At 36.6% G+C, this 22,294-nt stretch overlaps 2 protein-coding genes across 3 annotated transcripts; one reads left to right on the top strand and one right to left on the bottom strand.

Annotated features, from left to right (window-relative positions):
• Window positions 1-285: 285 nt before the first annotated feature.
• Window positions 286-2,744, top strand: epgn (epithelial mitogen homolog (mouse)). 2 transcript variants are annotated; one of them, XM_079638105.1, is made up of 5 exons: window positions 286-532; window positions 642-734; window positions 1,233-1,350; window positions 1,811-1,963; window positions 2,093-2,744. In XM_079638105.1, exons 1-5 carry the CDS (start codon window positions 496-498, stop codon window positions 2,145-2,147), a joined length of 456 nt encoding a protein of 151 aa, XP_079494231.1. In that variant the 5' UTR covers window positions 286-495; the 3' UTR covers window positions 2,148-2,744. The 2 variants fall into 2 exon arrangements, with proteins under 2 accessions (XP_079494231.1, XP_079494230.1); XM_079638104.1 differs by having other exon boundaries at window positions 1,230-1,350.
• A 1,031-nt stretch (window positions 2,745-3,775) lies between these two features.
• LOC307012240 (uncharacterized protein) lies at window positions 3,776-19,349 on the bottom strand (the record flags this gene model as incomplete). The annotated part of the gene is made up of 31 exons (XM_079638661.1): window positions 3,776-4,148; window positions 4,229-4,313; window positions 4,402-4,458; window positions 4,546-4,587; window positions 5,382-6,767; window positions 7,026-7,196; window positions 7,854-8,035; window positions 8,228-8,395; window positions 8,508-8,708; window positions 9,089-9,277; window positions 9,471-9,607; window positions 9,715-9,773; window positions 10,046-10,149; window positions 10,745-10,885; window positions 12,865-12,957; window positions 14,293-14,382; window positions 14,807-14,890; window positions 15,680-15,832; window positions 16,002-16,154; window positions 16,268-16,432; window positions 16,534-16,686; window positions 16,853-17,005; window positions 17,119-17,283; window positions 17,386-17,538; window positions 17,650-17,814; window positions 17,916-18,068; window positions 18,238-18,390; window positions 18,502-18,666; window positions 18,770-18,922; window positions 19,032-19,196; window positions 19,301-19,349. 31 exons carry the CDS (start codon window positions 19,347-19,349, stop codon window positions 4,093-4,095), a joined length of 5,343 nt encoding a protein of 1,780 aa, XP_079494787.1. The 3' UTR covers window positions 3,776-4,092.
• Between the last annotated feature and the right edge of the window lie 2,945 nt (window positions 19,350-22,294).

Below are 22,294 nucleotides of genomic sequence, written 5' to 3'. Positions count from 1 at the left end.
AATTATTAATAAAAACAGAGTAAAAGAAGAAAAACGTAAAAATTGGATGCTTTTGGAATACCCCTGGCTATTTATTATGGTTCAGGAGGGTAATGGAATATGACAGTCAGTTAAACAGATTTAACACTTAATATCTGTTATTAGACTTTTCTTTAATATCTCTTGAAGCCAGTAAGTAGCTAAGAGTCTGTTTTTGCAGCTGCTGGAAAATACTTTGGTCACTGAAAGAAAAACAAGAACATGTCTGTGCAAGCTGCTTGCCTTTGGACAAGGAAGTGGTGATGCAGAGCAATACAGGTATGCCTAAAAGAGTCAGCATTCTTTTCACTTCCTGCGACCTGTTCAAATGATTGGCTACCATTAGTGACGAACAAAAGGATTAGGATGATATAAATTGTGAGGAAACACCTTTCATCCGGAGAGCAACAGAAGTTTGACGAAAGCCAAGCAGACCCAGAATCTCCTGTCGAATCGAATCAGTACTCGGGCCACAGCATGACACAAGTGGATAACAGGGGTTTGCACTATCAGGGTGAGTCCCAATATATTCTTTTTAGGATCTTACAACAAATGTATTGTTTTCTAAAGACAATAAAGGTGACATTTATAGTTACTTCAATGTATTGTTAAAACTCCTTTAGTACTTGGATTGATGGTGTTAGTCCTCTTCTCTGGACTTGGAGACACTAAGGAGATTTCAGATGATGTGCTCCAATACAACACAACACATGGTGGTAAGTACTCCTTAAAAAGATTATATATATATATTATATATATATATCAATGAGGTAACACTTTAAGGTTCATTAGTTAATATATTAACATGAACTAACAATGAACAATACATTTGTTAGGCTACCGTGTTTATTAATCTTAGTTAATAAAAATACAGCTGTTCAGTTTTCTCACGTATTAACTAAGATTAATACATGCTTAAGAAGTATTGTTCATTCTTAGTTCATGTTAACTAATAGACCATATTGTAAAGTGTTACCATTAATGTTTTTTTGAAAGAAGTCCAAGTAAAAACAGTAATATTGTGAAATATTAATACAAGTTCAAATTATTATATATTCATTCCTGTGTAGTCGTTCTTAATATTTCAGGTGCTAAATTGTTGTGTTATTGTGTTCTTTGGCATGTGGACACAAGTCTAAATACCTGTCAGTTAAACTCGCAATCCTTTCACTTGTATCCAGTAAAACTGTCTGGGTGTGTGTGTCTATCAGCAGGTAGTGAAGAGCAACCACGGGTTTTGGCTATTCAAACGCCCTGCAGTCCAGAACATGAAGGATACTGTTTCAATGGTGTGTGTTCCTACTCCACCGAACTGGAAACCCCCATCTGCCGGTGAGACCAGCCACCAAAACCAGTTCATCTATAATCGTACATTAAAGACCACATCATTTTGAACCTGATGAACCCTTGATTTTCTGGTTCAAGTTTGTTTAGCAAACTAGCAAGTTGCACAGCTTGGGTTGTGGCTGTCATGTAAATACAGCCTTGTAGATATTTCCAAAATGGGATGTTCCTTTGGATATTTCAAAAAAAAAGAGAAGATTTTTCGAAGATGTAAATGAAGCAGATTATTGGTGTAGGCCTATGTTTGCAAGAAAATACCATGTTACTTCTGCTATTTCCTTTTAACTGTTTGTGAATTTTACCTGGAAATACTGAGTAAAAATGGCTTTTTTTTTTTTTTTTAGTGTAAGGACAATAATTATATAGTCAACAAGCTCTTTTTATACTGTTCAAAATGATTCCTACATCCAGAGACCTTCCTGACAAACATGATTTCCACTGTCTTTAGGTGCAAGGACATGTACAGTGGTGTGCGCTGTCAACATTTACTTTTGGACAGCCGTACGTTTTCAAGTCCGGAAGAACTCATTGGAATTAGCTGTGGTGTAGTTTTATTACTGGTAGCCATCATTGGACTGATGTACTTCTGCTTACAGAAAAGGTAAAATCCGGAATACAGCGTTTAGTCTTTTATCATATAAGTAACACTTTGTTTATTTGCAATATTGCGTAACTATATCGGATTCACTGTATGAATGATGATTACATATTATTTTCTTGTACCTCACAGATGTCGGAAGTCATCTCCACCCTACAAAAACTATGGCTCTGCGAACTCTGTTTAATTGATTGAGCTAGATATGATATAGATATACGTTACCGGAAGAAGGACGAAACTCTTCAAGCAAGACAGACCAGACTGACATAGAGGCACAGCTCCCTCTAGAGGACAGAGCGAGAACGGCAAATAAACACGGTGTGACCACCATAGTGTGACACGTTAAGTTCTCCATGATCCGCAAATGACTTATTAATGTAATAAAATACAATAGCAGTCACAGTTGGAAAATGCACGTTGTTCAACAAAGTAATTTTATATTAATTACATGCGTCGAGTGCTTCTCGATACTTGTAATTATAGCTACTAGTATAACATGGGCACTGTAACATTGTTTATCATTTACTTTTATTTAAAATGGTTACAAGAAACTGCATGTAGAACTATCAATCAGATGAATTTCCGTTTATCCATAAATGTCATATGCTGCCTCAGTAATGAATGTACTGTGTAAGCGCACATAGGTAGGCTATTTATTTCACAACTATAAGCATGATACTGCTAAATAGAATATCTAAACCATAATGTATTTGTATAAGATGTTTATTTATTGACAGATTTGTATAAAATTTGCTTCTAAAATAAAAAAAAATGAATGCAAATGTATTTTGTTTGAAATTACTGTTGTATTAATGTAGAGATGAACTTTCTAAACTCAGCTCAAACATTATTCACATTAAACTCAAACATTGTGGGTAACACTTTATAATAACTGCATGCTATGAATCATTAGTTAAGCATTAGTAAATAGTTTATTCATAATTTATAAAGCATTAATATACATTAATAAGCAGTAAATACATACAGCTACAAATGCTTTATTCTTGATTTATCTAAATTAAGTTTTACATTATTTACAAACCAGTTATTTAGGAGTTGTCTGTGGTTCATAAAATCGTTTAGAAAGTGTAAGTAAAGGATTAATAAACTATTTAAAGGCACATTTATACATCTTATTAATGTTACGTGTTAATAAATGCTTTATTAAATGTAGCTCTGAAAAGCTAGTAAATAGTCCTCACTTTAGATGAGCTCACAAAAAGTGAACTGACAACTACTAAATGTTTTATAACTAACACACTGAGTAACCATTACTATATGTCTAAATAAAAATATGTATAAATGTGCCTTTAAATAGTTTATTAATCTTTTACTTGCTTTTTCTAAATTATTTTATGAACCACTGACAACTCCTAAATAACAGGTTTGTAAATAATGCAATGATTTAAAAATGACAAACTGATAATTAATAAAGTATGAAAATACAATTATTAAACACATTATATATATATGCTTATACATCAAGAATAAAGCATGTATAGCTGTATTCATAAACTGCTTATTAATTTATATTAATGCTTTATAAATAATGAATTAACTAATGCTTAACTAATGATTCATAGCATGCAGTTATTATAAAGTGTTACCAAATTGGGATTATAGAGAACTTTCATGCCGTGAGTTCCTTGAGGAAAAAAAGAAAAGCATGCCTTATTGTTTTAATAAAAAAATTATTATGTAGGATTAATGTTTTTCTTTCTTCTAAAAAGGAAAACTTTCAAATCAGATTTCCCCAAAAAATAATTAGGATGCTTGATTTGGCAAGCACCTCTAATAATGACATTTGAAACAAGTGATATTCATTGATGGATTTAATAGAGAGAGGAAGGATAAAGTGTTGGTACACTAAACAGTGTTCTAACAGAAACCAGAATTTAATTTCCATTTTCATAAAACAGTGTGTACAGATCAAAAATAGATGTTTTTAATCTAACTTGGCCAATCTGGTCGACCAATAGAAAACAGGAAAGTACTGAATATTCATGTTGTAGTATTCAGGAAGGGACTGTGGAAAGAAGTCTAGACAGAAACCAAACACTCTCAGTAAGGAGTTGTGCCCGAGGCACTGCGATAGAGAAGCATTCGGACAGGAAATGAAGCCGTCTGTCCGGCTAAGTGTTCAGAAATCTTTGAGAGCTGTGTGAGGAGCCTATATTTGCCCCAGCATCTGTAAAAACATAAGATCATTACAATAAAAGTTCAGGCAATATGCACCAGAAATCAACAGAGCATTGACATTCAACTTACTCCTCCCTCTTCTCAGAATGGTGTTGAAAACATCTGTGAAAGTCGTTCTGTTGGAAGAACTGCTGTGGCTGTAGTCTTCAACGCTCTGTGATAGGAAAGATGGCATTGTGTTTTTCAATAAAGTTTTTTGCATGGAAAAACTTGAAGAAAACAAATGAGGAAAATGTGTTTACATATGTGGCACGGGGTCCAGTGGGTCTAGCGAGTCTCGCTTTAAGTGTCTCCCGAACCTTTTGGGGAAAAAATAAAGCATCTCAGAAAACAAACTTTGACGTAATGTCAAGAACAGCTCATAAAGCAAGAAACTCGGCTCTTACCCTCTTGTCCATCAGTAATCCAAGGACCAATATTAAGAAGCCCTGAAATCAGTGAACAGGCCATACGAGTTAGTTGTTGTTTTCTAATAAACTGTAATAATGTTTGAATGTGAAATGTATGACTCTTTGAAGGAATATTCCAGGTTCAGTACAAGCATTTGTGGCATAATGTTGAATTCTTTAAAGTTGCGATGACATCTGAGTGTAATGAATTATGAAAACATATATATTTTTAGGGTGGGGACTCAATCTATCGGTTGTTGATTGGAAGGAGATAGAACTGAATACGAGCTTGCGGTCGATTGTAAAAAGTTATGATCATTTTAGCAGTTGTTTTATGGTTTTTAGGGTTTACAGCATTGTCATGTTATCATGTCAACAAAGGTGTAAACCTTGATATAACTTCGCACAAAATATTTTTTCACACTATCACGTCAAAGGGGTAGTTCACCCAAAAAAAACATAACTTGTCATCACTTACTCACCCTCAAGTTGTTCCAAAACTGTATGCATTTCTTTCTTCTGTTGAACACAAAATAACATATTTAAAAAACAATTGGTAACCAGAGAGTTATGGCCCCTATTGACTTCCATAGTATTTTTTTTAACTACTATGGAAGTCAATGGCTACCGTCAACTTTTTGGTTTACCAAAATTCTTTAAAATATCTTCTTTTGTGTTCAACAGAAGAAAGAAACACAAACAAGTTTGGAACAACTTGAGGGTGAGCTTGAAATTTTGCGGTAATCAACACTAGATAGATCAATTGAGCTTCACTACTGAACCAAGAATATCTTTAAATGAATCGATTCTTTTATCTAAGTGATCATTTATACCTGCAAGGAGTTGAAGATTGTAAACAAGTAGTGGAGGGCCAAAGCTTTAGGCTGTATCACAATGCCCAATCCGAGACCCCATGTGATGCCGAAGAGGGGCGTCAAAATGGCCACACTTCTGAGAATGACCACCAAGATGTTCTTTTCTTCTCTGTTGGTCTCTCCCACTCTTCCCCTGAGCATTTTCACCATGACTATAACCACGACAATAATGTTGACAACCACAATGACCACAGCTGGTATGACAAAAGCCAGAAGGGTCCTGGAAATGTCCCAGTTCAGCCAGCATGTCCCATTCTGTGTGACGTATTGTTGACTTCCGGCGGTGGAGGCGACGGTAATAACTGAGATGAGGAGAGGTGCGCCATAGCCCACGATGAAGACAATCGCCATCATTACCGATGTGGAAATCTGAGAGAAAACCATGATGGTGCGGTAGAGGAGCAGAAAGGCTGAGACCATCATCCAGAAGAAGAGCGCCAGGTAGAAGAAGTGGGTGAAAAACACTGCAGCGCTACACGAGTTAATGTAGTCCTCCCCGGGCTTTGCGATAGCAGCCGCGATAATGAAGCATATGTCAGCGATCAGGAGAGAAAGAGCAATATTGACTAAGCATACATGCCGGATATATGACGTAGAGTTTTTGGATATTTCCTTCCAAATGATCGTTTCGATGATCAGGCACACAACCAAGCTGGCTATCGAAATAGCAACACCAACGTACGTAATGACAGACAAGGCAAGATCTTCAGGAGAATAAGGGGACATCAATATTGAAAATGAAGTGGTGTGATTACAATGACAAGTGACAATGCCGTTTATCTGTATGACCTCACATCCTGTTGAGTCCCATCCTCCAGTCCTATTAAAAAGGTTAAAGTCCCAGAAAGCACATTGAGGGTTCCCTAAATTTACTGAATTATTGTTTTGAGTTACCGTATTACTGCGTTTTTCAAAGCTCAGCTCTATGTTGTTGATAGGTTTGCTTGTCTTCACTACAACAATGAGTCCATTGATGATATTTTCAGTCTTATTTAGGTTATCTGTACGATTTCTTGCAGGCATAACGTTGCCCAGGGAAGAGAAGGCCACTGCTGTGATGGTAACATTTGTACGATTGGATGTAATATCTGGGATGAATATTTCAGCGGTTGAGTTGAGCCTCAATACATCCCTAAAGTCTACGGATGTTGTTACTTTTTTGAACAGGAATGAGTTGGATGGACTCTTTATGTTGAAATTTGTGTCTGATGTCGCTTTTATAACATTTTCAATGGAATTCAGGAGTTGAGAGCTGTCGCCTTGGCTTGCGGCATTTGAATTTAACTCTACCCATGCAAGTTTCGCTGACTCTGATGAAATGACATCCACGATATTGAGGAAATTCTGGAAGATAAATGATGTAAGATTGGAAAATGTTAAAAGGCATCCCATTTAGATGACCTAAAATACATATTATAGGCTTGTTTTTAGCTTTTGAAGTTTCTCTTCTTAAATAAAGACACCTGCATGAAATAAAAAATAGTGGATTCATAGACACTTCCACTTTAAAAGCTCATGTCAACTAGTGTGTGGCCTAAATAGAACTACAGCAATACAGTCATGCAAGTAACAACAGTATAACGGCAATACATTTGAGCTTACCGTTAACACAACTTCATCCAGCATAAAACTTTGGGAGACGGCTGCGATATTGTTTAGTATTCCCACAATTGTCGAAACTGTAGCTTGAGATTGAACCGCGTCTCCGATATAGACTGTGGTGGCATTTTTCACTTTAATCATAAACTCTGATAAAGTTGCAGAATCCACAACCTTTTGAAAAAGAAAACAAAAAAAGGTTTAAGCAACAACAACAAAAAAGGTTTTGCTGTATTTTGCTAATGGAGTCTGAATTCCGGGATTGAGCGATAATTGTGTCATTAACAAATATCACTTTCCCTATTTCGTCTTTCCAATCTACTCAACATACAAGTATTTACAAAAATTGGATACACTTAAAGACCTTTAAGAAGTTTGAAATAAAACAATGATTATTGGAGTTTAAAAAAATGTCTTTTTACTTTAGAATCTCACATTTAATGCAATGTGTTACTTGCCAATTCTTTTTAATTATTTGTAAAATGTACTAGCAATTTCTGAGTGAAAAAACATTCTACAACACTTTTTTTTTTTCTTCTCAGTGAAACTATGTATTTCTCTAATATTTTACACCAAATAACTGGTACTGTGATTTATGGGTAATAGACTTCTTGTGCTTTATAAGTGTAACAGAGGCCAGCTAGTGAGAGCTGTGGGTGTAAACCTCACTCCCCTGATCTCAAGAGGCGCATTAGCGACTGACACTAGAGACTGCTGTTTTTAGTGTACTTGTTAGCGCACCTGCCAGTTCGAGTCCCGTTTGGAGCGGGTCGAGTTGGACCGGAGGTGTTACATAAGCAACATGGCAGGCAGTAAAACTGAAAAGCAAACCTTTGATTCCTGTTCCAGGTCATAAATGACACGAAGAACACAGTTGTCCTTTACAGTTTTCCAAACGCCATTGGATTGACACACTCCTTCTCTGAGGCCAACTTGATTTTTCTCACAGTCTCCCACCGCAGGCCGATCACCAAATGTTCCAAAACCATACACTTCATCAAAGCATGCGACAGCTATGAAAAGAGGCGGACAATTATGCACAGGCCTATACTAATAACTGATTTATAAAACATAATATTTTATACGAGTTAATAATATGATAACATGTTGGTCTAGAGTCGTCAATGTGGGTGGATGAAAGCGAGCACCACATCTATGGGACTCTGGACCCTGTACATTTCAGTGACGGCCCAGAATGAACTTACTTCCTGGGGGTAGAGGATTGTTAACAAATAGATCCACAGCCATTGAGCTGTATGAGAATTCAAGTAGATCTGTATTGTTCAATTTGCAGGTGAATGTGCTTTTTTTCCCACATGAACTTCCACTGAAGATAGGAAACTGTTGTGTAATACATTTCAGTGAATCAGTTTCTGGAAATACAAGATGCAGACGAAAGACATCACAGATGTGGTTACTAACATACTTCAATTAAAAATAAATGAATAAAATTGTCCCATTGCGGTTTCCATTTCTGATACTTACTGCTGCTCAGCATTTTTTTGTCCTGCACCCACTGAACGGAGTAATCAGAATGCACACAGCAGTCGAGATAAACCACCTTATTTTCACATTTGTATGTCTTATTAGTAGGTACTCGCATACTAGGATATGGCTTAATGTAGTCAATCCTGTCCCAAGTAATATGCAGCCCTGTGGTTGTATTGTACACACATTCGTAACGACCTGCAAAAACAGACATGCATTTCATTTCAGTTTCAAACATGAGAATGGTTCAAACAGATTTTTATTCAAAGTTTCAAGTAGAGCTACATTTAAAAATGATTTTAAAAATCGATTTGTTGTTGTTGATGAATTGGATATACAGATTACTAATAGTAATTATTAAAAATAAAATATTATTTGAATTGTGCCAAGCAGAGAGCTGTGAGAGAGAGACCAGAGGAATGAGTGCAAATGAGTGACACCTGCGAAGCACACTGGAGGAGCGCCAACAGTGGAGGAAGAGAGAGGGAGCTAAATTTATGTTGCTGTTTCTTTTGTGATTGAGATAATATACTATATATTTCAGCAGCTTTTGATCTGCCATGGGCGCGAAGACTCACCGTTATCTCTGATGGTAACACTCTGGACTGTGAGGTTGAGACCATCTAACGCATAACGGCTGCTATTCTGTACGATTTTTCCCTGAAATTTCCAGTCTACATTTCCAGAGAAGTTGGTGGCAGGGCAGATGAGTTGTAGATTTTGTTCAGGAAAAACAGGACCTCTTGGGTTTGATAGGTTTTTGTTATCTGGAAGATACAAGGACAGATATGAACAAGTTAGAGCTTCAATAAGCATATACTACAAACACTGTTGTGTTTACATGTTTAAAAAAAGATTATTTTCAAATATACCATTGAACAACATGTCTTTTGTCTCTTGCATATCTGACATAATTTTTCATATTTGTTCTACAAAAAAAAGCACAGCATAATCTTTTACCAGTTTCAGCGACTGAAGTTGGATCAACCTTGAAATTTAACACTTTCATTTTTTCGCAAATTGCGCTGTTTATCTCCTCAGTAATGTTTATCCCCTCATCTGACGTAATAAGGAAGTCTACGATCACACTTCCAGGCCTGATCAAGCACAAAAAGATACGAGAAAATGTCTATTATGCATTTGAACTAACAAAAGTACAATGACCATGTCAAAGCAAAAATCTTAGGGAGAAAAAATATCATACCTAAAACCAGTGACAATAGCAGAAATGAAACCTTTTTCATCCTTGTAGCTGCTATTGATCTACATGAGACAAAGCCGTGTCAGAATTGCAAAAATGTATTTCTTTTAATAGTGTTATTACAATGTTGTTCTTACAGTTTTTGTTTATAAATGTTAACATTTCAAGCACTTTTCTCTTTACATTCATCTAATTACAGTCTCTTGACAAATGACACTGGAGTAAAACAAATGAGCATTTTACTATATGGCTGAATTAATACCCTAACACAAGAACATTGATTATATTTCATTCAAATTGCATTTGGTACAAGATGTTTTTATTTAACACTTACCGCTTTCTCAATATCGGATTTGTATTTCTTGAATTTATCACTGGTCTGATTATTCAGGTTAGCATCAAAAATCTCGTCTATTGACAGTGATAACTGACGTTTTACTGGAGTAAAAGAAAAAGAAAAAGCAATAACAAAATGTTGATGCAAACAAGTATTATTAAATGTAATATTGATCTGTACCATATTGATCTCATAGATATAGCTGTTGAAACCGATTGAACGATGGCAGACATTTTATTCCAATATTGTCCTTATACTCACTCAGGATTATTGTCAAAGATGTTGCATACAAAATTTCATTCCAGTCGTTAAAGTAATTTACAGGTTTTTTACAATTAGGTTTCTGCTAGAGAAAGTGGCTTATGTGATGCTTCTGTATCTCGCTCAATGACAAATCTTTAACATTTAGTCAAAAGTGACACAAAATGGGTTGTCTTAGATTATGATATTTCCTGTGACTGCGAGATTTACCTCAACTATGTTAAGATTCACAGTCAGACAATTGAGTGAGAAAATTCATATCAAATGAATCAATATTCAATAAAAAAAATCTCTGCACCAACAAACCACAAGCACCCTATTTTCATTTCAGAAATCTTTTTAATTTAAGGCATTAAACTGTATATGTTTTCATAACATTCATAATGGAATAAATTTTGTTGTCTTTAGATTTCCTTTGGTGTAATCGGTACTTACCAACCATTTGTGTTGTTGTTGTTGGTATTGCCGGTGTTGCTGTTGGTGGCTTTGTTGTTATTGGTTTTGTTGTTGGTGGCGGAGCTGTTGATACATTTGTTTTTTGTACAGTTGTTGGTGGTTTTGTTGTGGTAGATTGACCTAAGAATAGAGGGTTTATTTTTCCATTAAAATAAGTACATTCCATATATTAAATATGTAATTAAAAACTTAAAGTAAAATTTTGTCCCCCTGAAATTAAAATTGAAATTTTCTGGCTGTTAGTATGAATATGTTTGTGCTCCAAAACAAAGAAAAAATCTGCATTTAGAGGATATGCATTTAACATGTACAGTCTCTCTCTACCACTAATAAGTATCAACAATGTTGACATCATTAATGTCAGCTTTTATTTAGTACAGTGGCTATTATCAAATAAACAGACATCAACTGAATTAAATATTCCATCACAGTTTAGTAGTAATGACTTTATGAATTTCTTCACTGATAAAATCGAAAGCATCAGAAATTCAATTGTAATGTACAGCCTTTGACAGCGTTTTATGATTCAGCCTCAATTATAAAGAAAAAATTGCACTGTTTTACAACTAGGCTATAGGACAGGAAGAGTTAAACTCATCATTGCATCTAAAACAGCAACATGTTTATTAAATCATACCCACAAAATTACTGAAAGAGTTGTTACCTATAGAGATCGAAGAGCCTCTTCTTAATATTATTAACTCGTCTTTACCTCTAAGGCATGTCCCAAGACCGTGCAAGCCTCTCATTAATGGGACTGTTACACCTGGTTATGTTATGCGCTTTTTATTTAAATCCGATCACTCCGTACAACCACTTCAGGAGGTGGTCTGAGAGATGTATTACAGACGAAACTGGACAGGTGTAAATGTATAATATATAATATTGCTACTGGCCTATAAGGCCCTAAACAGTTAGGTCCTGTGTATTTAACCAATCTTCTATCGCCTTACAATCCATCATGCTCTGTAAGGGGACAAACCTCTGAGCTGAAACATTTTCATAATTAGTACAGTAGTTTTCCAGTTAAAACATCTCAAGATCCTTAAAAATATATAGAATATTACGTATTAAACTTCAGTGTCATTCAGTTGAAACGAGGTTGGGCTTAAAAGTATGACAATAGTATTTCTGAAATGTACAATATTTTTTTGTAGCGTAACTGTTGCTCAGTGGGTTATTCTACACTGTGAAAAAAAATATTGTTGGTTTAACTTACAAAAAGTAAGTTACCTGGTTGCCTTTAAAATAACGGGAAAAATGTTAGTTCATTGAAATTAAATAATTGAGTTAATGCAATGGAGATTGGTTTAATTAATAGAAACTCAAAATATTATGTTATCTGAACTACATTAATTATCTAAGTTGATTTGACAAAAGATAAAAAGTTGTGATTACAAATAATGAGAATAATTTTTTACAGTGGGTCCAATAAAGGAGGAGAGCGTTTTTGCATTTGGCTCTTAAACTCTGGAATAGCCTTCCTGATAATGTTTGGGGCTCAGACTCAGTCTCACAGTTATAATCTAGATTAAAGACACATCTCTTTAGCTAAGCATTCACCTAATGCATATCATAACCTTGTACTCCAGTTATATCAGATCAAATGCACATGCTTATCTTTATTTAATGCTATGAACAGCATCTACGCTAATTATTTTCCATTTGCTTTATCTCAGGATGCCCGAGGTAACTAGAGAGTACATGTACGTCAGCTCCAGTTTGTTTCCAGCCACTTATGAAGGCACATCTCACGATCTGATCCGTTTTTCACTTTTTGTCAGCATTATTGCCATTTGAGTATTACTGATAACATCATAGCAGCAGGTCTAATAAGTTGCATTCGCACTTATGCACAGATCTATTTTAACACATAGTCCAACACATAATTGTCCAACACATAATTGACTGTGTTTACATTAATTTCACATCATAAAATCATTTGGAGATGTAAGTGCATTTGTTGTGGGGAATTACCATTTTAACAATACATTTACAAGCAATACAAATAAGAACAATAATGTGAAATAAACAAAAAGTCTGATTTTGCACACACAGTAACATTTGTCCTACACGAAGAGGTTTGTAGGATCACCTACCGGTATTTGTTACTGGTGTTGAGTTTGACATCAGAGCACTTGTCACGGCTGTTGTGTTCTCAGTTGTGTTTGGGGCTGAAGGGATAGTAAACTCTATGAAAAGCAAAGGTTTTGATGAACAAGTACAAGCTTGATGGTCAAGAATTAAGGATAGTCTGGTAACTAGTGAAAGTCTCGGTTACTACTGTAACTTCCGTTCCCTGATAGAGGGAACAAGACGTTGTGTCGAGACGGGGCATCTTTGCCTGCCACCAAAGTAAAAAGGACACTGTTGAACCTGGGCGGCTGCCTGGCAAACTGAATCGCATAGCCGAGTTTGGCTGTCCTGTTGTGCCAGAATGATGGGTTGGGAAACGCTAACCAGGCCTGAACGTGCGGCACTGACCTGTGTGGGGCTTTGTGTGAGTCGAGGCCGCAGATGAGGAGGTGACAATCTTGCAACCAGTATGCCTGAGCTGCAGACTTAGGGAATGATGACTAAGCGGAAGAGATGGTGTTTCTTGAACACCATGGTGGACATTGCCTGGCCGGGAGCCCCAACGTGACCTTCGTCGCTCAGAGAGCAAAGTTGGTCACCAAGCAAAATTCCTGCATAAATCCTGGCTCTTTTAGAGCTTTGGCCTGATGGACATGCAGGATGGACATGGCATGCAGGGTGGAGGCGGCCTCGACTGGGTGGAAAGTGCGTGACAAATAATTGGAGGTCCGTGGGGATTGACGCGGCGGAAAGGCTTCCATTGTTGCTGCCTGTTGTTGTGCGTAGCAGAAAGGCCGGGAAGAGGAGCAACTGAGGTGACTCTCTCAAACAAGAAAAGAGAATTGTGAGCGCAATGTTGCCATGGTCATGTTCTCTCAGTGAGGACATGAACCATCAACAAAAGCTGTCTTGGTGTGGGAACGGCCCTAACACTTAAGACAGCAATCATGGCTGTTCGAGGAGGAGAGGTATGGACCGCATTCAGAAACACACAGGCTTGGAAGCAACTTTAAAAAGAAGTTTTCCGTCTGTGTTTGCTCTTTTAGGGAAATCTTAGAGAGGGGGGAGAGAGACCGTCGCAATGTGCTGTGTACACCAGCTTTGGTAGAAGATTCCCTTGTATAGATGTGAATGAAATGAATGATGGTTGTAAACACATACACAGGGCTCCGAAGTGAGTTCATGAGATGATGCACGGCATCTCCTTTTATACCCGTACGTTTGGGAGAGTGGCACATGCAAATCCTGCATGCCAATTCTCATTGGCCTTTTCTCAAATTATCAGAGGTGTTTGGGGCTACCAAGTGTGACTCATATGTCAGTCTCGACACAACGTCAAAGTGACTGACAGATAGGGAACATCACAAAATCAAGGTAAGTGTTAAACATACCTCTGAAGATTTTATTTTTTAGCAAAGATGCCATGTAAACTGAATATTATGATCACTCACTTGCTGTTTCGACTGTTGGAGTAGACGCTGGAGCGCTTGTTATTGTTGTACTGTTAGTGCTTGGTGTCAGGATTGAAAGGCTTGTGACATCTACAAAATCAAAAATCAAATTTAAACTGAGATAAGAAAAATGTAAAAATAGATCACTGTCTAAGAACGATACCTAAAATTGTAATAGAAAACGTTGATAAGAGTGTTTAAGCTCTGATGTGATTTTTACATTTACATATAAATATAATGTGAAGTTTTATACATTTTATTAAGAAAAAATGTATGTACTAGCAAACCACTTGTGATTCTTCACGAATTATCAGTTGTCTAAGAAAAACAATTAACGTGATTATACAATTAACAACTAGGGAACATAGTAACCATTGTGGGCACCCTGCTAAAACACTTCTGAAATGGTACATTTTAGTAAATATTACACATGACTAAAATTTTTACAAAAATTAAGTCAAATTTACAAATTAACATATTGAGTATGTTGCAAGCTCGTTGCAAAAAGTAATACCTGTACTTTTTGCTGTTGGCACTGATGGTGTAGATGTTGAAGATACGCTTGTGTTTGGGGTTGTGGTTGGAGGTATTGGACAGCCTATGGTAAGCAAAGATAGAAATTAATCTGATTACATTACTTTTATTGTCAAATACTATTCATCAATGTAAACACTGCTGTCTATCAAAACAAATACAAGTAATATTAACAAAAGTAATAGTAAAAGTCAAATTAGTGTTCCATCTAAACAGTGGAAAATAACATAGAAATGAAAGAGAAGCCTTATGATGGGAACCAGGTGAAAAAATACCAGATGGCTTTCATGTAATTGGATGTAAAAGCTACACACTGCACAACACTTTACGATCACATTATATGTCAGTTTTGACTAGTAATATAGAGAGGCTTCTTTACTAGGGGTGACAAAAATAATAGACCAGTCAAAAAAAACTCTATGATCACACTAATTGTCAGGATAGATTTTTTTCAGTCCCACTTTAGTCCCACTTTTCCCACTTTCAGTCCCATTTTAGATTAGGGTACAATTCTCACTATTAACTAACTATTAACTATAAATTTGGCCTCATTAACCTAATAATTACTGATTTATTAATAGTAGTAAGGTAGTTTTTAATTTTAGGTATTGGGTGACTAAGGGATGTAGAATATGGTCATGCAGAATGAGGCATTAATATGTCCTCTATAAGTACTAATAAAAAGCCAATATCCTAGTAATATGCATGTTAATAAGCAACAAGTTAATTGTGAGAATTGGACCTAAACTAAAGTGTTACCAGACTTTCTTTAGTTTTGCTCGATTTTGAAAAGATTAAGATTTTGCAGCTCAAATGTAGGAATAACGCATTATTCCACTTATACTTCTCTTACCTGTAGTGATGTTTGCACTGGAGATTTTCATGCCTTTCTTGACACAAATGGGGAATTTCTGTCCACGAATCAACGCCCTCAAATGCTCTATCACGGCTTCATTTGAAGCATTGATTTTAATGTCAATGGTGTATTTGAACGACTTTAGTGGAGCTGCAAACATTAAGAAAAGACAGAAAAAATATACCAGTCATAAACTGCATCAGACTTTGAGCGACACACTGAAAATTAAACAAATAATTAAGATTTTAGAGGAAATACGGAAAAAAAAAATCTGGTGAATGTGGACAGAACAGCATTACTCCACTTATACTTCTCTTACCTGTAGTGATGTTTGCACTGGAGATTTTCATGCCTTTCTTGACACAAATGGGGAATTTCTGTCCACGAAGCAACGCCCTCAAATGCTCTATCACGGCTTCATTTGAAGCATTGATTTTAATGTCAATGGTGTATTTGAACGACTTTAGTGGAGCTGCAAACATTAAGAAAAGACAATATATATATATATACCAGTCATAAACTGCATCAGACTTTATGATCACACAAGTTGTCAACTTGGTTTTGAAATAAAGAGAGACTCTTTACCAGGTGGTGGCCGGCAGAACGCTCCTTCAGTTGGAAGAGAAGAGATGCATCCACACGTACCATTTTGACTGTGGCCACAAACGCCATGTTTAGAGCATTGTTCAGAGGGCCAAGTGTATCGATTCTCACACTTGCATTCAGTTTTGCTCGAATTTGATAGACACACTGAAAATTTAACAAAAAATTAGGATTTTAAAGGAAACATACAAAAAAAAATTCTGGTGAATGTGAACACAAAGGTATTACTCCGCTTATACTTCTCTTACCTGTAGTGATGTTTGCACGGGAGATTTTCATGCCTTTCTTGACACACATGGGGAATTTCTGTCCACGAATCAACGCCCTCAAATGCTCTATCACGGCTTCTTTTGAAGCATTGATTTTTATGTCAATGGTGTATTTGAACGACTTTAGTGGAGCTGCAAACATTAAGAAGAGACGAAAATAATATACCAGTCATAAACTGCATCAGACTTTGAGCGACACTGAAAATTAAACAAATAATTAAGATTTTAGAGGCAATACGAAAAAAAAAATCTGGTGAATGTGGACAGAACAGCATTATTCCACTTATACTTCTCTTACCTGTAGTGATGTTTGCACTGGAGATTTTCATGCCTTTCTTGACACAAATGGGGAATTTCTGTCCACGAAGCAACGCCCTCAAATGCTCTATCACGGCTTCATTTGAAGCATTGATTTTAATGTCAATGGTGTATTTGAACGACTTTAGTGGAGCTGCAAACATTAAGAAAAGACAAAAAAAAAATATACCAGTCATAAAATGCATCAGACTTTATGATCACACAAGTTGTCAAGTTGGATTTGAAATAAAGAGAGAGACTCTTTACCAGGTGGTGGCCGGCAGAACGCTCCTTCAGTTGGAAGAGAAGCGATGCATCCACACGTACCATTTTGACTGTGGCCACAAACGCCATGTTTAGAGCATTGTTCAGAGGGCCAAGAGTATCGATTCTCACACTTGCATTCAGTTTTGCTTGAATTTGAGAGACACACTGTAAATGGAACAAATTATTAAAATTTTGGAGGAAACACAGAGGATTAATTATAGGATTAATATGAACACAAAGGTATTACTCTGCTTATACTTCTCTTACCTGTAGTGATGTTTGCACTGGAGATTTTCATGCCTTTCTTGACACACATGAGGAATTTCTGTCCACGAATCAACGCCCTCAAATGCTCTATCACGGCTTCATTTGAAGCATTGATTTTAATGTCAATGGTGTATTTGAACGACTTTAGTGGAGCTGCAAACATTAAGAAAAGACAAAAAATATATATACCAGTAATAAACTGCATCAGACTTTATGATCACACCAGTTGTCAACTTGGTTTTGAAATAAAGAGAGACTCTTTACCAGGTGGTGGTCGGCAGAACGCTCCTTCAGTTGGAAGAGAAGCGATGCATCCACACGTACCATTTTGACTGTGGCCACAAACGCCATGATTAGAGCATTGTTCAGAGGTCCAAGAGTATCGATTCTCACACTTGCATTCAGTTTTGCTCGAATTTGATAGACACACTGAAAATTTAACAAAAAATTAGGATTTTAAAGGAAACACACAAAAAAAAATTCTGGTGAATGTGAACACAAATGTATTACTCCGCTTATACTTCTCTTACCTGTAGTGATGTTTGCACTGGAGATTTGAATGCCTTTCTTGACACACATGGGGAATTTCTCTCCACGAATCAACGCCCTCAAATGCTCTATCACGGCTTCATTTGAAGCATTGATTTTTATGTCAATGGTGTATTTGAACGACTTTAGTGGAGCTGCAAACATTAAGAAGAGACGAAAATAATATACCAGTCATAAACTGCATCAGACTTTGAGCGACACACTGAAAATTAAACAAATAATTAAGATTTTAGAGGCAATACGGAAAAAAAAATTCTGATGAATGTGGACAGAACAGCATTATTCCACTTATACTTCTCTTACCTGTAGTGATGTTTGCACTGGAGATTTTCATGCCTTTCTTGACACAAATGGGGAATTTCTGTCCACGAATCAACGCCCTCAAATGCTCTATCACGGCTTCATTTGAAGCATTGATTTTAATGTCAATGGTGTATTTGAACGACTTTAGTGGAGCTGCAAACATTAAGAAAAGACAAAATATATATATACCAGTCATAAAATGTATCAGACTTTATGATCACACAAGTTGTCAAGTTGGATTTGAAATAAAGAGAGACTCTTTACCAGGTGGTGGCCGGCAGAACGCTCCTTCAGTTGGAAGAGAAGCGATGCATCCACACGTACCATTTTGACTGTGGCCACAAACGCCATGTTTAGAGCATTGTTCAGAGGGCCAAGTGTATCGATTCTCACACTTGCATTCAGTTTTGCTCGAATTTGAGAAACACACTGAAAATGAAACAAATAATTAAGATTTTAGAGGAAATACGAAAAAAAAAAAATTCTGGTGAATGTGAACACAAAGGTATTACTCCGATTACACTTCTCTTACCTGTAGTGATGTTTGCACTGGAGATTTTAATGCCTTTCTTGACACAAATGGGGAATTTCTGTCCACGAAGCAACGCCCTCAAATGCTCTATCACGGCTTCTTTTGAAGCATTGATTTTAATGTCAATGGTGTATTTGAACAACTTTAGTGGAGCTGCAAACATTAAGAACAGATGAAAATAATACACCGGTAATAAACTCCATCAGACTTTATGATAACACCAGTTGTCAAGTTGGATTTGAAATAAAGAGAGACTCTTTACCAGGTGGTGGCCGGCAGAACGCTCCTTCAGTTGGAAGAGAAGAGATGCATCCACACGTACCATTTTGACTGTGGCCACAAACGCCATGTTTAGAGCATTGTTCAGAGGTCCAAGTGTATCGATTCTCACACTTGCACTCAGTTTTGCTCGAATTTGAGAAACACACTGAAAATGGAACAAATTATAAAAAATGTAGAGGAAACATGAAAAAAATAAAAATTCTGGAGAATGTGAACACAAATGTATTACTCCGATTACACTTCTCTTACCTGTAGTGATGTTTGCACTGGAGATTTTCATGCCTTTCTTGACACACATGGGGAATTTCTGTCCACGAAGCAACGCCCTCAAATGCTCTATCACGGCTTCTTTTGAAGCATTGATTTTAATGTCAATGGTGTATTTGAATGACTTTAGTGGAGCTGCAAACATTAAGAGGGACGAAAATAATACACCGGTCATAAACTACATCAGACTTTACAATCACACCAATCTCCAACTTGGTTTTGAAATAAAGAGAGACTCTTTACCAGGTGGTGGCCGGCAGAACGCTCCATCAGTTGGAAGAGAAGCGATGCATCCACACGTACCATTTTGACTGTGGCCACAAACGCCATGTTTAGAGCATTGTTCAGAGGGCCAAGCGTATCGATTCTCACACTTGCATTCAGTTTTGCTCGAATTTGTTAGACACACTGAAAATTGAACAAATAATTAAGATTTTAGAGGAAACAAAAAAAAAATCTGGTGAATATGAACACAAAGGTATTACTCCACTTATACTTCTCTTACCTGTAGTGATGTTTGCACGGGAGATTTTAATGCCTTTCTTGACACACATGGGAAATGTCTGTCCACGAATCAACGCCCTCAAATGCTCTATCACGGCTTCTTTTGAAGCATTGATTTTAATGTCAATGGAGTATTTGAATGACTTTAGTGGAGCTGCAAACATTAAGAAGAGATGAAAATAATATACTGATCATAAACTGCATCAGACTTTGAGTGACAACACTGAAAATTAAACAAATAATTAAGATTTTAGAGGAAATACGGAAAAAAAATTCTGATGAATGTGGACAGAACAGCATTATTCCACTTATACTTCTCTTACCTGTAGTGATGTTTGCACTGGAGATTTTCATGCCTTTCTTGACACAAATGGGGAATTTCTGTCCACGAATCAACGCCCTCAAATGCTCTATCACGGCTTCATTTGAAGCATTGATTTTAATGTCAATGGTGTATTTGAATGACTTTAGTGGAGCTGCAAACATTAAGAAGATATGGAAATAATACACCGGTCATAAACTGCATCAGACTTTACAATCACACCAATCTCCAACTTAGGTTTAAAATAAAGAGAGACTCTTTACCAGGTGGTGGCCGGCAGAACGCTCCTTCAGTTGGAAGAGAAGCGATGCATCCACACGTACCATTTTGACTGTGGCCACAAACGCCATGTTTAGAGCATTGTTCAGAGGGCCAAGAGTATCGATTCTCACACTTGCATTCAGTTTTGCTCGAATTTGAGAGACACACTGTAAATGGAACAAATTATTAAAATTTTGGAGGAAACACAGAGGATTAATTATAGGATTAATATGAACACAAAGGTATTACTCTGCTTATACTTCTCTTACCTGTAGTGATGTTTGCACTGGAGATTTTAATGCCTTTCTTGACACACATGGGGAATTTCTGTCCACGAATCAACGCCCTCAAATGCTCTATCACGGCTTCTTTTGAAGCATTGATTTTAATGTCAATGGTGTATTTGAACGACTTTAGTGGAGCTGCAAACATTAAGAAAAGACAAAAAATATATATACCAGTCATAAACTGCATTAGACTTTATGATCACACCAGTTGTCAACTTGGTTTTGAAATAAAGAGAGACTCTTTACCAGGTGGTGGTCGGCAGAACGCTCCTTCAGTTGGAAGAGAAGCGATGCATCCACACGTACCATTTTGACTGTGGCCACAAACGCCATGTTTAGAGCATTGTTCAGAGGGCCAAGCGTATCGATGCTCACACTTGCATTCAGTTTTGCTCGAATTTGAGAAACACACTGAAAATGAAACAAATAATTCAGATTTTAGAGGAAATACGAAAAAAAAAATTCTGGTGATTTATGAACACAAAGGTATTACTCCACTTATACTTCTCTTACCTGTAGTGATGTTTGCACTGGAGATTTTCATGCCTTTCTTGACACACATGGGGAATGTCTGTCCACGAATCAACGCCCTCAAATGCTCTATCACGGCTTCTTTTGAAGCATTGATTTTAATGTCAATGGAGTATTTGAACGACTTTAGTGGAGCTGCAAACATTAAGAAGAGATGAAAATAATATACCAGTCATAAACTGCATCAGACTTTGAGCGACACACTGAAAATAAAACAAATAATTAAGATTTTAGAGGAAATACAGAAAAAAAATTCTGATGAATGTGGACAGAACAGCATTATTCCACTTATACTTCTCTTACCTGTAGTGATGTTTGCACTGGAGATTTTCATGCCTTTCTTGACACAAATGGGGAATTTCTGTCCACGAAGCAACGCCCTCAAATGCTCTATCACGGCTTCATTTGAAGCATTGATTTTAATGTCAATGGAGTATTTGAATGACTTTAGTGGAGCTGCAAACATTAAGAAGATATGGAAATAATACACCGGTCATAAACTGCATCAGACTTTACAATCACACCAATCTCCATTTTAGGTTTAAAATAAAGAGAGACTCTTTACCAGGTGGTGGTCGGCAGAACGCTCCTTCAGTTGGAAGAGAAGAGATGCATTCACACGTACAATTTTGACTGTGGCCACAAACGCCATGTTTAGAGCATTGTTCAGAGGGCCAAGTGTATCGATTCTCACACTTGCACTCAGTTTTGCTTGAATTTGATAGACACACTGAAAATTGAACAAAAAATTAAGATTTTAGAGGAAACACAAAAAAAAATTCTAGTGAATGTGAACACAAATGTATTACTCCGATTACACTTCTCTTACCTGTAGTGATGTTTGCACTGGAGATTTTCATGCCTTTCTTGACACACATGGGGAATTTCTGTCCATGAATCAACGCCCTCAAATGCTCTATCACGGCTTCTTTTGAAGCATTGATTTTAATGTCAATGGTGTATTTGAACAACTTTTGTGGAGCTGCAAACAATAATAAAAGATTAATATAATTCACCGGTCATAAACTGCATCAGACTTTACAATCACACCAATCTCCAACTTAGGTTTAA

This window comes from Phoxinus phoxinus (assembly GCF_949152265.1).
Source record: "Phoxinus phoxinus genome assembly, chromosome: 15".
NCBI lineage: Eukaryota > Metazoa > Chordata > Actinopteri > Cypriniformes > Leuciscidae > Phoxinus > Phoxinus phoxinus.
Note: the sequence above shows the minus strand (reverse complement) of the source record. Positions and strands in the feature narration are given on the sequence as shown.